This window comes from Coregonus lavaretus (genome assembly GCF_964263955.1).
Source record: "Coregonus lavaretus genome assembly, chromosome: 26".
NCBI lineage: Eukaryota > Metazoa > Chordata > Actinopteri > Salmoniformes > Salmonidae > Coregonus > Coregonus lavaretus.
In genome coordinates, this window is record NC_140013.1 from 14,508,305 (window position 1) to 14,523,196 (window position 14,892).

Here is a 14,892-nt window from a genome sequence, read left to right on the forward strand (position 1 = left end):
GTCTATGGAAGGGGGTGAGAACCATGAGCCTCCTAGGTTTTGTATTGAAGTCAATGTACCGAGGAGGACAGATGCTAGCTGTCCTCTGGCTACACCATGGCGCTACCCTAGAGAGTGCTGTTGAGGTTACTGTAGACCTCCTTTGCAAAATAGTGTGTTGTAATACATTATTTGGTTATGTGATTATATTTAGTATAGTTTTATCTAAAAAGGATAACTTTTTTTAATGTTTTACTATTTTAATTTTTATAAAATTCACTGAGGAGGATGGTCCTCCCCTTCCTCCTCTGAGGAGCCTCCACTGATACCATCATATCATGGGCCTACCAACAAAAATATAACAGTGGAAGAAATGAATTTATGACATGTTCACATGATATAAAGCTATACATTTGTTCAAAGTTTCCTACGGCAACAAAAACATGAACAATGGAGCCTATACCTGGTCCTTGGTTTTTATTTTATTGTGATATGCCAAAACAGTTGAACCAATCAATCTAATTAATTAAATGTAACTGATTAGTTGAAATTTGACTGTGGCTTTAATAGTGAATTATAATTGGTACAGGACATGCACTACATACACAGGCTCTGAGACACACATTGCTGTCCACAGCTACCACCAATATAGTCATGCCATGGAGAGGGAACTGACGGCCAACTAATTAAGAGAAAAGTGAACTTGTTCAAATTACTGGACAAGCAGCAGAATTCCTCAATGTGCCCTAAAATCCAGACCCCTTGGCTGCAGATATGCATATACCTATGCCGGAGTGCTCTTTGACAACTGCTGATCGAAGAACGTTCGGGTATTTCCGTGACAAACGTATGAGAACGTAATGTTAATGTCGTCACGTTAAGAATATCCCGCCCCTTCTCTTTGGAGGAGACAGTCAGCCATTTTAAGTGGATGAGTTTCATTTTACAGCGCAACTGTAGGACGGAGAACCTCAGGACACAATTTCAACCTATTTCTCTAACAACTGTTGGTGGGGAATTGACTACTATGAACTGAAACTCTTCCTAAAACCATTAACAAGTACTGTAGATCCAAGTTAAGTGACGCATAAGCCAGTAGAGTTGTAATTTTTTTTGCACCTAAATGTAGCTAGAGGAAATGGCTGTGGAAAGCATGACTGTCCATCCAAACTCCCCAACAACAACCAACCACGAACACAGTCTTCTCACTGACGAAAGGTCGAGTAATTCTACAATCATATTTCTATCAAACTATTTATTTGTCCTGTGCTTTTTAGGCATAAAAAGCCCGGGTTTCTTTTTCCTTTTTTTCTTTCAAAGGGATTAAAGTCGCCTTTTTCTGGGGAACAAGTACAGAGGTAACGAACGCCATTTTGAAACGTTGCTCAGCGCAAACTGGAAGGTCAAATATGAACCTGGGATCTGTTCAGTTTGAATAAGTATTTCAAGAAGTTATTTTATGAAGAAAAACCATCAGTTCAAATAACTGATCCAGCAAAGTTGCATCCCTATCAAAGTAAAGACCGAATGAAGAAAAATAGGATATTTTGCTTGCTAATTTTCCACCATTAAATTAACTAGCTGAAATTAATTAATTTCTGAATAGATGTCCAATTATCTAGATGTCCAAAACGTGTTTGAACACAAAAGCTTTGCAAAATTGCATTGCAAAGAAAGGCCTAGTTAAGGTTCCAACTCGCTAGCTAGCTGGCTGCCCTCCGTGGAAAAAATGGCAGTTTGCAAATTATCCGCCAAGCCAACAATAGGGCGAATTTAATCAGTTTCCTAATTAATCATTCCATTCTAGGTATTTCAGGTCAGAAACTACTTTATTGTAATTTATTTGATTAATAACCAGTTGTTGGACATAGTATGTATTTCCTTTATTAGCACTCCAGCTAAGTAACGACGCTAGCTAACTACGCAGTTTCTTTTTTTGATAGCTATCTTGCCAGACCAATCTAGCCAGACTAACTAGTAAGCCAAGGCCGCCATTGTGCCTTCCTTTGTATCAACTAGTTAGTTGTGTTGAAAACATTTTTGTCATTGGAATTGATGCAGATGGTCACTTGTCATTCAATAGAACGAGCCCTCTTGAATCGGCGAATACAATTAATTGGTTCGATTAGCTAACTATGAAGTTCACTATTGGTCCACAGGCTAACGTTAACTAAGCCAACTAGCTAGGTATTGATAGAACATTTAATCACTAACAATTAACAAATTGATACAATTCCAAGGCGTGAAGTTGATCATACTAACTAGTCAGCAACAATGTAACAAAAGTGATTGCACAATTATTTTAGCTTTCTCATTTCCCCATGAAATGTTTGTGCCACCCATAATAAAAATAATAATAATTACTAGATCTGTACATTAATGTATTTTCTAACATTTTCTTCCATGTACGTTCAGGAAAATTGCCTAATTTTGTGCCCGTATAAAGTTTCTCGCTTCTCTCTTCTCAGGACAGACTGCTATTTTACTTTAGATTGTTGTCCCAAACACCCACCAAATCCCAGAACTGTGTTGAATGTTTGCAAAGCATTTCAGATGTCTAAAAGGTGAAGTAAAACACAAATGTTCCGTATTTAGTTGCCTGATTGCCCTGTCTGTCTTCAGCATTCCCCCCAACAACACAAGTTATACCATTCCACAAACCCTAATAATAAAGTGGGGAGACCACTATTATGTTACCAAAACAATTTTGGGAAAAATGGTCATACCAGTGCTTTTGAGTGCAGAATGTGAAGAAAACCTCTCACAGTAAGTACTTCCCATCATTTTGATAAAGGCCCATTGTTTGTAGATTAATTGATTATTAGGGAACGTTTTGACCTTTTTAATTAAACTGTAATCCTGTTGTGGTGATGCATGAATAGTATTGTAAAATGTATTTGTAAGCGAAAACGTGAGTTTACATTAGTGATCGTACCTAGTACTTTCCGCATTAACTCAGTTTATGCTCTTGGAACCACATAGGGTGTGTCCAGTGCACGCACACAACTTTATAGCAACAGTAAAGGTTGTCTTGTTTGAAGTGCGTTTATCCAAGCCTATCCTTGATAAATTTTTATTAGGCTATATATTTGGATCCAAGTGTAACTTTTTTTCTGTGCATAGTTCCTTGCCATTGTTCCTTAGCGTAGAGTAGACTAGAGCCCTATCTAATTGTCAGTAGTGAGTGCTATCATTTCCCGACTCGTCTGTTGTTATTGGAGTGATTCATAATTTTTTTGCAAAATCGTTGTGATGTAGGCTAAAACCCAGAGGGGGCTGTTGACAGGTGCGTTGCATTTGCCATGTCACACATTTGTCAGGAAATCTAACCAGCCTGACTCATTTTCATATACAACCCTTTATTACTGTAATGTTAATAAACCAAAACCCCTGTAACCTCAGTTTGAAATAGGCTACTACATAAAGAATGTCGTAAGAGTAAGTTTTAATTCAGTACAAGACAAGATAGGTTTGGCCAGACCCTAACATCTCTTTGCACAGCTAAATGGTTAGGCATACTCCCAGCCAATGGGAGTGGCACACCTCTGTAGAAGTATAGGTTGGCTTGGCTGGCATCTGAACTGAGCAAAATCATGATAAAGCGTTTTGCTTGTCCACAGAATCCTCAATACTTGTAACTGGCACGCCACTAGGGAAAGGGGCCAGGAGTCAGAGCTGTGTCAGTAGAGCCTTTGTTCTGTGTGTGCCCATGTCAGTCCATAGAACCCCCAGCAATGCAAAGCTCTGCGCTCATCAAGAATGGACTCCTTGTGCCTCTTGAAGGACGTGAGGGTTTGTGTGACTGCCATGACAGATCTTGATTTAAGGGTTGGCTGTGCTAAGTTAAATTATGTTGACTCCATTGTTTTATGCCAGGTTGTAAAACCATGCCATTGACAATGAAGGGGAGAAAAAGAAAATGATCAACTTGCAGCTTTAGATTAATTTGGTTTATTTAAGAGTGACTAGATCTATATCTGGTCCCTCTCTGGCTGAGAGTAAACTTAGGATAACTAAACGTAACGAGGAGCAGGAGACTTTAGTAAGACCCAGAAACCCTCGGGCCCAAAGGGAAAGTCATGTCCTACATAGGAAGATAGTGTGTTGAGGATGTGGTGTGGACCGTGTGGTGTGAGTATAAAGAGAGACAAGTCAACATTTATTTGTGTCAATTGGTCTATAAGCCTATGTCCACAGATTGGGTCTGTATGCTCAGAGTATAGTCTATTCTATAGCCTACATCTAACTCCTTGTTTTACTACCCAAACCATTTCTGTGTACTTTGGCCAAAAGTCAGAATTGTAATCCAGTCTGTATTTGAATAATCAAATAAAGACCTAACCTGTACCATTTCGAAGTTAGGCTTTACCAGACACTGAAAGCAAGACTGTTACTCAAGCCTGCTCTGATCAGTGTCAGCAAATATCCGTTCACTCTGTAGGCTAGACTCGATGGCTAAAGTGAGGCTTCAAATGGACATGGTGGTCATATCCTACTTCTCTCCACCACCACACATGCCTTATTGTCACGCCAATGTATTTCAGTAAATCATATAATGGCATCTCTGTGTGAAACTACCGGGGCGGCAGGTAGCTTAGTGGTTAAGAGCGTTGTGCCAGTAACCGAAAGGTCGCTGGTTCTAATCCCCGAGCTGACTAGGTGAAAAACCTGTCGATGTGCCCTTGAGCAAGGCACTTAACCCTAATTGCTCCTGTAAGTCGCTCTGGATAAGAGCGTCTGCTAAATGACCAATTTTTTTTTTTTTTTTTTTTTTGAAAGCTGGCAGGGGGAAACATTATCTGTTTCTGATTTCTTGTTGTCTTGTGTTCTCTAGCTATATTTAGGCCTAGCTATTCCAGTTGTAATACAGTTTTGACCATTGCGGTTTTCTGTGTAACGTTTGAGATTTGTATTGGTTGTTGGTTAAATATTTTTCATGTCCTAAGCAAGCATATTGTATGCTGTTGAGGACTGTTGAGAGATGAAATTGACTGGTCTTCACTGATAAATAGCAGACTGTTTAAGGTTATTTTTGTTATGTAAACACTTGTCTCCCGCACAGGAATGACTAACTCGATTTAGTGATGGGCCTATTGCTTTCAAAATGTCCTTGAAATAGGGTTGAATGTTGATGTTGAATCCACCCTGTATAATGAAAGCCAACGGATTGCCCATGTCCAGTCCAGTAGTTGGGGCCTACTGAATCCCCCTCCCCCACCAGTTGCATCATCATAGTTGCATCACTCTCAACTTTTCCAGTCCATAGAGACAAACAGTGAAGCTCAAAGTGTAGACACTACACACACATGGAAATGTCATACCTATATTGAAATCGTGTTCACAGAGAAACTTGCTATTACTGATTGCTGTCCCATATACTAACTGCCATATAATTTGTTTACCACAGACCACACCCACCTTATCCCTGACCCCCTCACGATAACTCAGCTTGTTTTGACACAGAAAAAACACACAGCCCTTACACCCTAGCAGTCCTATCTCCAGCATACAGTCAGTAGGCCTATGCCAATGTGATCAATCTAAGAAAAACTTGATCTTGCCCTCTGACTCTCAGCAGACACTAGGTCCTTCATGTCACCCACAATAACAGCCAACCGTCAACCCAGTCACCCAAACACAACACTCATAACTTATCAGAATGTTACAGCAGAGCAGCCTACATTGTGTCATGGTTTTTGGGTGAACGGTGGTGTGATTAATGTTTAACGAGTTCAGACAAACGCAGCTCTTAGATATTGTCACAGGATAGGATAACAACAGCTGATTGGCCCTGAGGTTAACTGTGTTATCTCCACTGTCAAGACAAACGTACAGAAACACAAGGAAACGCCATAATTAGCGACTGAAACCTACAAATTGGATTACTCAAGTCAGAACATGAGGGATGTGACTCCCATGGGCTATTCAAGTTATCAATGTAAAATGTGTAAACGGGTACACCTGAGGCTCGCAATGTTACCTCTACCATGAAAAAGGAATTATCAAAATTCCCAAACTGGCAGTCGCGGTTGTTAATGCCATTTTATTCCATTGTACTTTTCCCAAGACAAAAAGCTTTGATCCCGTATTATTATTGTCGGGTGGTGGCATCTAGGAATGTGATGTTTACCACCCAGGAACCCTCCATCTGTCCCATACTGGGAGTCCAAACATGATCTACACGGATGAGACCAGAGTGTGGCTTGAACAGCATTTTGATGTCCTGTCTATCTGTCCTCTGTTTGTCACAGGCGTGAGGATGGTGAGCTGGAAGAGGGGGAGCTGGAGGATGATGGTGGAGAGGTGGAGGTGGCAGAGGAGCCCAGCGCTGGAGGAGGAGGAGGAGGAGGAGAAGAAGAAGATGGAGGTGAAGGTGAAGCAGTAGCAGCAGCAGAGGCGGCCCCCCCAGAGAAAACTCACCGCAGCAAAGAGCGCCACGCCAGCGCCGATGAGAAGGACGACGAGAAGGCCCGCCGCCACAAGAGGAAGAGGAGAAAAGAGAGGGAGCGGGAGAAGGAGAAGAGGAGAGCCAAGAAGAGACGCAAATCCAAGCACAAAGTAAGAGTGTGTGTATTCCACATCCAGCTCAACTCAGGCTTTCATCGTCCTATACAGACCCTTCAGATCAGGGATGTTATTGCTTTCTTACTGTAGTCTAAAGATGGTTCTTAGTGCTTTGTCACTAAACGTATCTCTCTTTCTGTGTGTGGTGTTAAAGCGTCATGCCTCCTCCAGTGATGACCACTCAGACTTTAGCGATGACTCTGACTACAGCCCAAGTGAGAAGAGGAAGTATCGGGACTACAGCCCTACGTACCCCCCTTCTGTAAGTTACCCCATGGCAGTACTCTAAATCACATGATTGAAGATACTTGCTGCAGAGTTGCTAGTCTGTTTGCTACCATGTAATTACAGTGGTCTAACAATGATTGTTTGTTTGTTTCCTACCCAGTCCCTTGGAGGTTACCCACCAGCCCCGTCCTCCGGCCACGGTGGCCCCATGCCTAAGAAGGGCAGCTACGTAAAGATGGACAAGCAAGGCTACGGGGGCTACGGCGATTACGAAGAGGAGAACTACGAGGGAGAGGAGGATGAGGAGATGGGGGATGAAGACTACGATGACTTCACCAAGGAGCTCAACCAATACCGCAAGGCCAAAGAGGGAGGCAGCGGCGATGGAGGTGGAAGGGGCAACAGTCGCGGGGGCAGAGGTAGCAAAAATGGGGTCAGAGGTGAATTGAACGACCTTTACTAGTTTGCTTGCAGGTCCCCGCGTGCTGTGGAGATGCTGACACAAGGTATTGACAGTGTTTTATTTTCTTTCTCCACAGGAGGTAAAGGTCGTATGAAGAACCAGCGAGGTCGAGGAGGCATGAGAGGAGGAGGGCGTAGAGGAAGAGGAGGCAGCAGGGGTCGGGGACGAGGGGGCAAGATGGGTGGAGACAACGAGGACGGAGAAGGGATGATGTACGGAGGAGGAGGAGTAGGAGGAGGAGGAGACGAGATGGAGGTCAGTCAAAGACGGTCATCCTCTGGCGCCAGATGCACAAACAATGTGAAATGATCTATCAATGATACTGGTGTGCTCGCTAAAGCAGCAAAGTGTTGGAAATCTCAGGAAAGTATATTGTGTTTTGTTTCTGAATTGTTCCTCATCCAGTTTATGTTGTGTTCTAGTATGGAGATGACGACTATGACCACATGGGTGAAGATGACTATGATGAATACTCTCAGTACAGGAAGTCCAAAGACCGTGGAAGGGGTGAGTTGGCTGTCAGCATGTGAAGGATTACCACTATTATTCATACAACACAATACTTAGTCATGCTACTGTAATACAGACATACTAGGTTAGCTGTTCTGATGTCCTTCCTAAGTAAACATGCTTTGCACCCGATCCAAAATGGTTGCCTGTCTTGTTCCATTGTAGCCCACTGATGAAGTGTCTCTCTCCCTGCTCCAACCAGGTGGTAAAGGTGGGCGGGGGCGGGGCCGTGGGAAACAGGGGCGTGGTATGAACCGGGGAGGCCGAGGGCGGAACCGAGGGAGAGGCCGAGGGGGCGGAGACCAGGGTCACGATGAGGACAACAATGGAGACATGGGGGACATGGGGGTGAGAATAAAACCAACTACAACACCTTACAGACCTGCTCGCTCCTCTGAATGAATTCTCAACCTGTACAAGTTGGATTTCTGATAACACTCTAAAACTAGTAATGCTTAGAAGACCTCACCGCAAGGCAAAATAGAACCTGTTTGTGTTGTGGTGCAGGATGGAGGAGGAGGCCAGCACAACAAGCAGCAGGGGGACAAGCACCAAGACAAGAAAGGGAAAGCTATCTGCAAGTACTACATCGAGGGCCGCTGTACTTGGGTAAGAAGGAAATCATGAAATTTAAGCTGAGATAATGTTCTTGCCAGGCATTCTCAATAGAATGTCAAATCATTCTTCTAACATATGTTACCGTCAACTGCTTTAAACAATCTTGTCCAAATATGTTGTGATTTTGATTGTTTTATCTCTTTGCCAACTTTCCAGGGGGAACACTGCAACTTCAGCCACGACATTGAGCTGCCCAAGAAGAAAGAACTCTGCAAGTTCTACATCACCGGCTTTTGCGCGCGGGCTGAAAACTGCCCCTACATGCATGATATCCTTTACCTGCAGTCCACTTTGTATCAGATAGGACATTTCATACATTCCCTTCAGTGTGTGTTTACAGCTAGCATAACTAGAACTGCCATACTAGTTGTCAAGTTTAGTATAGCCTATATCAGTGCTACCCCCGGCCGCTTTTTGAATATCGGGCCTATATGGCCATGAGACAGTCTTTGAGTGAGTTCAGTCCATCCAGGCCATCCATAGTTCCTTAACTCGCCAGCACGTGATTTCCCCTGCAAGCTATTCCACACCACCGGGAGCTGTGTGAATGGAGACGAATGCATGTTCTCCCACGAGCCTCTGACCGACGACACCCAAGACCTGCTAAACAAGGTGAGCCATCTTTAAGTGGATTTAGATACCACCTCTCTCTGTTTCTTTAACACTCTCACACTTTCACTCACTCTCCTCTCATTTCTGGTGTTTATTGCTCTCTCTGTGTTAGTCTGTTAATCCCTTTTGACCACCTTTTCATCTCTTATGTTCGTAGATGCTGGCGGAGGATGCCGAGGCTGGAGCTGAGGATGAGAAGGAGGTGGAGGAGCTAAAGAAGCAGGGGATCAACCCCCTTCCTAAGCCTCCTCCTGGGGTGGGCCTTCTCCCGACACCTCCCAGACCAGGGCCGCCCGACAACTCCGGCCCTGGGGACTTTGGACCTCCTGGACCACCACAGGGCCCCATGTCCCCCAACGGCCTCCCCGGCCCAGGGCCTACCCAAGGTCCCGGTCCCTGTCCTGGCCCCCCTTCCCCCTACCCAGACAGTGGCCCCTACCAGGGCCCTCCCAACCCCAATGGTCCCCCACCCCCATCCATGGGCCCCCCACCCCACTGTCCCGGCAATGGCGGGAAGAAGATCCCCTCGCTGTTTGAGATCAAGGTACAGCCCACGGGACAGCTAGCTCAGAAACTAGCTAATCACAGGTGAGCTTTTCACATCCTTCCAAACCTATTTATGTGGCTTTTATAGTTTTGAGTATGTACTAGGAACATGGTATAACTCAACGATCCTTCTCTCTACAGAGGCCAGACCCCAGGAACTGCCACAGGCCAAGCTGGCGCCACTGGCCCCCAAGGGCTCCCCGGTGGGCCTGGTGGGCCTCCGCCTCGGTTCCCTCCACCTGGCATGATGCCCCCAGACATGTCAATGGGTCCTCCCCCACCCATGGGCCCCGGAGGACCCCCCATGATGCCAGGCTTTGGCCCAGAAGGGGGGCCCATGATGCCCCCCGGACCTCCTCCGGGGGGTAACTTCTTTGACAACTTCTTCAACCAGCAGCAAGACATGAATATGGACGGGGTGGTGGAGGAAGGTGAGCTGAGCGGATATCGTATCACATCATGAACGAAGCATACAATCACTGTTCGCATCAGAGACTAATGTTGGCCCCTCCAATATAATTTCAGATTGAATCTAAACCTGTGCTGTAATGTGTCTCAGAGTGTTGTAGTTATCAACCCTCCTCCTGTACCTTCCAGGTGATGACTTCCAGGGCTTTGGAGGGATGGACGAGAAAGAAGGAAGAGGATCGGGAGGAAACCAGAGCTCCATGGGAGGCCCGGACATCCCTGCAAACGGAGGCTCGGCCAATCAGCAGGCAGGGATGGGCATGCCCGACTTCCTGCCGCCGGCCCAGCGCATGCTGTTCATGAGAATCCAGCAGAAACAGCAGGAGGACGAGGAGAGGTCCAGGCTGGCCAAGGGGGGAGGAGAGAGGGACGCGGAAGGTACGCTCTATACACACACACACACACACACACACACACACACACACTGTAGTCCAGGGGTGGGCAACATACGTTGAATTTTTCATCAATTCATTTTTTATATATATAAAATCCAAAAATTCTAAATGATCCTTGGTATGACCCCCCTGTAGCGGTACACTGGAGGCAGCAGCATAGACCGCTGCACCACTCTAGGCCACCCACTCTTGAATGTCTAAAACTAGATAGAAAGTACAGTATGTCGGAATTATAATGTGACCTATATGTTTTCAAATAACTGCAATTTTTCTGGGCTGCAAATTGCTTTTGACGAACAAATCTGTCCGAAAACAAATCTGTGCGGCCCGCCGATGAATTTTGAAATCCCGATGTGACCCTCGAGCCGAAGTTATTGCACACCCCTGCTGTAGACACTGTATTGATGTCTATTCTGCTTAGACGCTAATATAATGACAAGCCAGCACATACAATAACATAAACACTTCTACTGGGCCTGGTAAACCTGGCACGCACCACCATGGGAAATTACTGCAGGCACCATCTCAATTCTCCATAGACAAAACAAACAATTCCCACTGACACAGTATAAACAGTGCATTGGCAGGGCAAACAATGGAGGACTATGCTATATTCATACAGACACCATATAAATACTGGCTAGATGTCGCACTCCCCCGTATAGGCTACATAAAGCACATCAAATAGGTTGAGTCGAGGGCATATGCTACGTCCCTGGCTGGGCCCTGGTCAAAGGTAGTGCACTATAAAGGGAATAGGGTGCCATTTAGGACGCAGATAAAGCTGATGGTATGATTAATAAATTAAATGATTTTAGCCCCGAAAAGTGCTTGCCTGTGGAAAATGTACAGTGTTCCTGTCTCCTTTTGTTTGGTTAGAAATGTATATGTGTCCCGAGGAGGCAGGAAATGGCTGTATGACACCGTTGACCCCCACTGTAACCCCTCAGCAGAGTCAACATCCTCTGGGCTCTGGTTGCGTAATAAAGTCCCATGGATCAGATTAGTGACTCCAATGGGCCTCTACACCCTCACTAGGTGGAGCTGTTGGTGTGTGAGATACTTTACTAATTATGTTGGGCTCTGACATTGATTTAGGTCAGGGTTCCCCAACTGGCGGCCCGCGGGCCGAATTTAGCCCGTGGGTGGTTTTATTTGGCCCCTAAGTTTTCTGAGCAAAAAAAAAATGGGGGGGGATTTTCATTGTTGGAAATAAAAGACTGTAAAAACACTAGGAAATCAGTTTTCGGTGGTTGTGGTTTTTGAACTAGTTGTGGTTTCTAAACTGGTTGTCATCACTGATTCCTGTTGCTTTATCTCCTAGGTGACTCCGCTAACTGGTACTCCAGTGAGGATGAGGATGGAGGCGGCAGTGTCACATCCATCCTGAAGACGCTCCGCCAGCAGAGCCAGGGCCCTCCCAAACCTGAGGGCCCCCCCAGCGACCCCCGCCTCCAGAAAGGCTCCCCAGCGCACCCCCCCATCCGACCAGCGGACCCCCGTCAGGGGGACCCCCGGATGGCTCGCGACCCCCGCCTCTCCCGGGCCACAGACTCTGCCCAGGCCTTGGACTCTCCCAACCCCTCCTCGGCCTCCACCGTCGCCCCTGCAGACCCCCGCCTGGCACGGCTCGCTGCCGCCACCGCCACTCTCACCCCTAAACCAGACGCCCCCCTGGTGTACAAGCCCCCGCCCCTCACGGCTCCCCCTGCAGAGGAGGAGGAGACGGAGAGGGTTCTGAGGGACAAGCCTGTGCCCATCCCCCTGGACCCCCTGATGGGCATGGCTCTGAGGGACCCACGCTCCCAGCTGAAGCAGTTCAGCCACATCAAGAAGGACATTCTCCTGCACATGCCCCCCTACGCTAAGACAGTGACATGGAACCCCGAGGACCTCATCCCCATCCCCATCCCTAAACAGGACCTCCTCCCCCTCCCCCCAGGCATCCCTCCTGTCTCAACCCTGGACGCCCGCCTCTCACGCAGCCAGCAGCGGATCCACAAGGCCCTCCCCCCTACCCCGCCCGTCCCCCCTCCCTCCTTAGAACCCCCAGCCTCCTCCTCCTCCCTCCCAGACTTTGAGCTGCTCTCTCGCATCCTCAAGACTGTTAACGCCTCATCCGGCCCCTCCCAGTCGTCCCCTCCTCTCCCCCTCGTCCCTCCACCAGCCCTGTTGCCGGCGCCTCCTGCTTTGTTGCCCACCCCTGTCGACAAGCCCGTCGATCCTCGAATGGCCCGCAAAGCCCCCGCTGACCCACGACTCCAGCCGCAGAAATCTTCCCTGAAGCAGCCTTCAGAGTCCCCTATCCCCCCTCTGACGGTCTCCCCGGCAGCACCTCCACCCACTGCCGGCTCCTCCTCCCCCACCATCGCCCCCTACGACCCTCGGCTACTGTGTGCAGGTGGGGTGAGCCGTGGAGGTGGAGCGGGTGCAGCTGGTGGCAGCAGTGTGCTAAGTGGTATCAGTCTATATGACCCCCGGACTCCAAGTGCAGGTAAAATTGAGGGCCCTGGTGCCGCCACAAACACAACCCCCAGCAGCGGCCTCACAGAGCCTAAACCCAGTGAGGCGGCGCCAGCCAAGCCCAAGGCTAAGGAGCCCCTATTTGTCCGTAAGTCTGCCCTGGACCAGCCGGAGCCAGAGAAAAGCAGCGAGCAGTCCACTGACCGCTACAACAGCTATAACCGGCCCAGGCCCAAACCTGCACCCTCGCCGTCCACCGGGCCCCCCGGATGTCCTGCTGCTGCCTCTGGCTCCTCCACGGCCGGACAGGGCCCCCCTGGTGCTGCTGAGCAGACCCCGGCGGGCGTCCACAACCTGCCTGTGTCCTCGCTCTTCAGCATGGTGAAACAGGCCAGCAAGCCCAGCGGCTCCGGCAGCCCCTTTGGTGGGAACAGCCCTGCCCAGCCTGGCGACACCACCACCACCACGGAGCAGGACAATGCCTCTCTGAAGGAGGTTTTCAAAGGCTTTGACCCCACGGCATCACCCTTTTGCCAGTGATATCTGAGCATATCCACCTGGCTGGTCGAACTTTGTTTTAGACACGCGCACTGAGGCGGAAGCTGGACTGGCCACAGAAGGTGAATGTTTCAACGTGTTGGTCAGGCGTCACACCTGCAGTGTTTGCTAATCAGATTCTATAACAGACTTTGGGGCCGGGGAGGGAGGGTGTGGGAGGGATATGTCTGGGAAAGAGAGACCTCTATTTTAAAACAAACAGATGTATAAATAATGTATTCCCTTTATGAGAGTCACTCCCTACTTTAAGAGAAAACAATTGTAGGACAAGAAAAACATGAGTCCACAGATTTAAATGGGCTGTCCTCCTAGTCCTGTTAATTTTCCTTAGCATTTGTTTGTAACTCCAGTCTCCAAGCTCCCCCTTTATCAACCGTTCTGTCCAAAGCCCACCAACCCTTTCACGTCACTAACTTCCACTGTGTCGCCATCAGAAGAATTCTTGTCAATCATTGTATATTTTCTAGTCCAATCACAGGCAAAGATAACACATAGAGAACATTCACTACCACTCCCTCTGCCTGTAGTGTTATTACATATGAATACAACTGTTTGCTTGATTTGAAGTCATTTCTTTGCGCTGTCCTTCTGTTAACTGCCAGTCTTTCTCTGTCGGCTGTCTTCTTTTTAAATATTTGAGCCCTCTGCTCTTTCAGCACTGTGTTATCTCTAGCCTCTTCTGTCTGTTTGTTGTGTGTCGGGGTGAAGCCTATGACTATGTCGGCCATGTTGGTCCCACCACCCCACACACCCCTGCTTGAGGTTCCACTCGCACCTCTCTGCCACTGAGGCAGAACTGTACAATTAAAAACCACAACTGTCATGAGTGTCTGTCTGTCACGTGAGATATGATCATTTTAATTTATTTTTTATACTTATATCTGCCTCTCCTGTCTCCTCCCTATGTCACATGACAGTTAAATTGAATCATTTGATGAGATTTCCCGCCTGCATTTAAGTGGGATGCAGCCTGTAGCCGTGAAAGGAGAGGAGAAACGGACACTGACATTTTTGTTTTGTTTAAGGTTCAAACAAATAAAATAAACTCACTTAATTCCATAGCGGTATGAAAAGTCTGGGGTGACCTGGCTACACAAGCATCTCGTTTTTTAAAATTGTTTTGCCCTTTGCAAAAAGTGACTGCTTTGTAAATTGTACAGTGTCCTGTTTGACGAGAGGTACCATTTTGTAACCGTTCACTATAGGGGAGGTTGTGAAGTATTTAATAAAGGCGATATGTGATCAACCAGTAACTGACCAGTGTTTCTCGTAGTTTGGTGGGCAGCCAAGGCGGTAGGGCGGGCAGGCGTCTCTGTGGTAGTATGTCATCACCCTGTCATCCTAGTGTTTCCTACTAAACATGATCCCTATATGACTCATTTCCTTCCATCCTGACATCTCTTGGCTCCAGGAAGTCAGGTCATCATCCATCACAGAACTCTTTTGCTAATGGCGCATTTCCACTGAGGATTTATTCCAGTGTTTTAC

At 47.1% G+C, this 14,892-nt stretch overlaps 1 protein-coding gene across 1 annotated transcript; it reads left to right on the forward strand.

The window, feature by feature from the left end:
• The first annotated feature begins 900 nt into the window (after window positions 1-900).
• zc3h4 (zinc finger CCCH-type containing 4) lies at window positions 901-14,650 on the forward strand. Its single transcript, XM_084142887.1, has 14 exons — window positions 901-1,197; window positions 6,231-6,537; window positions 6,698-6,805; window positions 6,932-7,211; window positions 7,311-7,489; window positions 7,657-7,741; window positions 7,947-8,092; window positions 8,252-8,353; window positions 8,519-8,630; window positions 8,865-8,974; window positions 9,132-9,562; window positions 9,662-9,951; window positions 10,118-10,366; window positions 11,708-14,650. The coding sequence occupies exons 1-14, from the start codon at window positions 1,118-1,120 to the stop codon at window positions 13,384-13,386; spliced, it is 4,158 nt and encodes a 1,385-aa protein (XP_083999013.1). The 5' UTR covers window positions 901-1,117; the 3' UTR covers window positions 13,387-14,650.
• The last annotated feature ends 242 nt before the right edge of the window (window positions 14,651-14,892 follow it).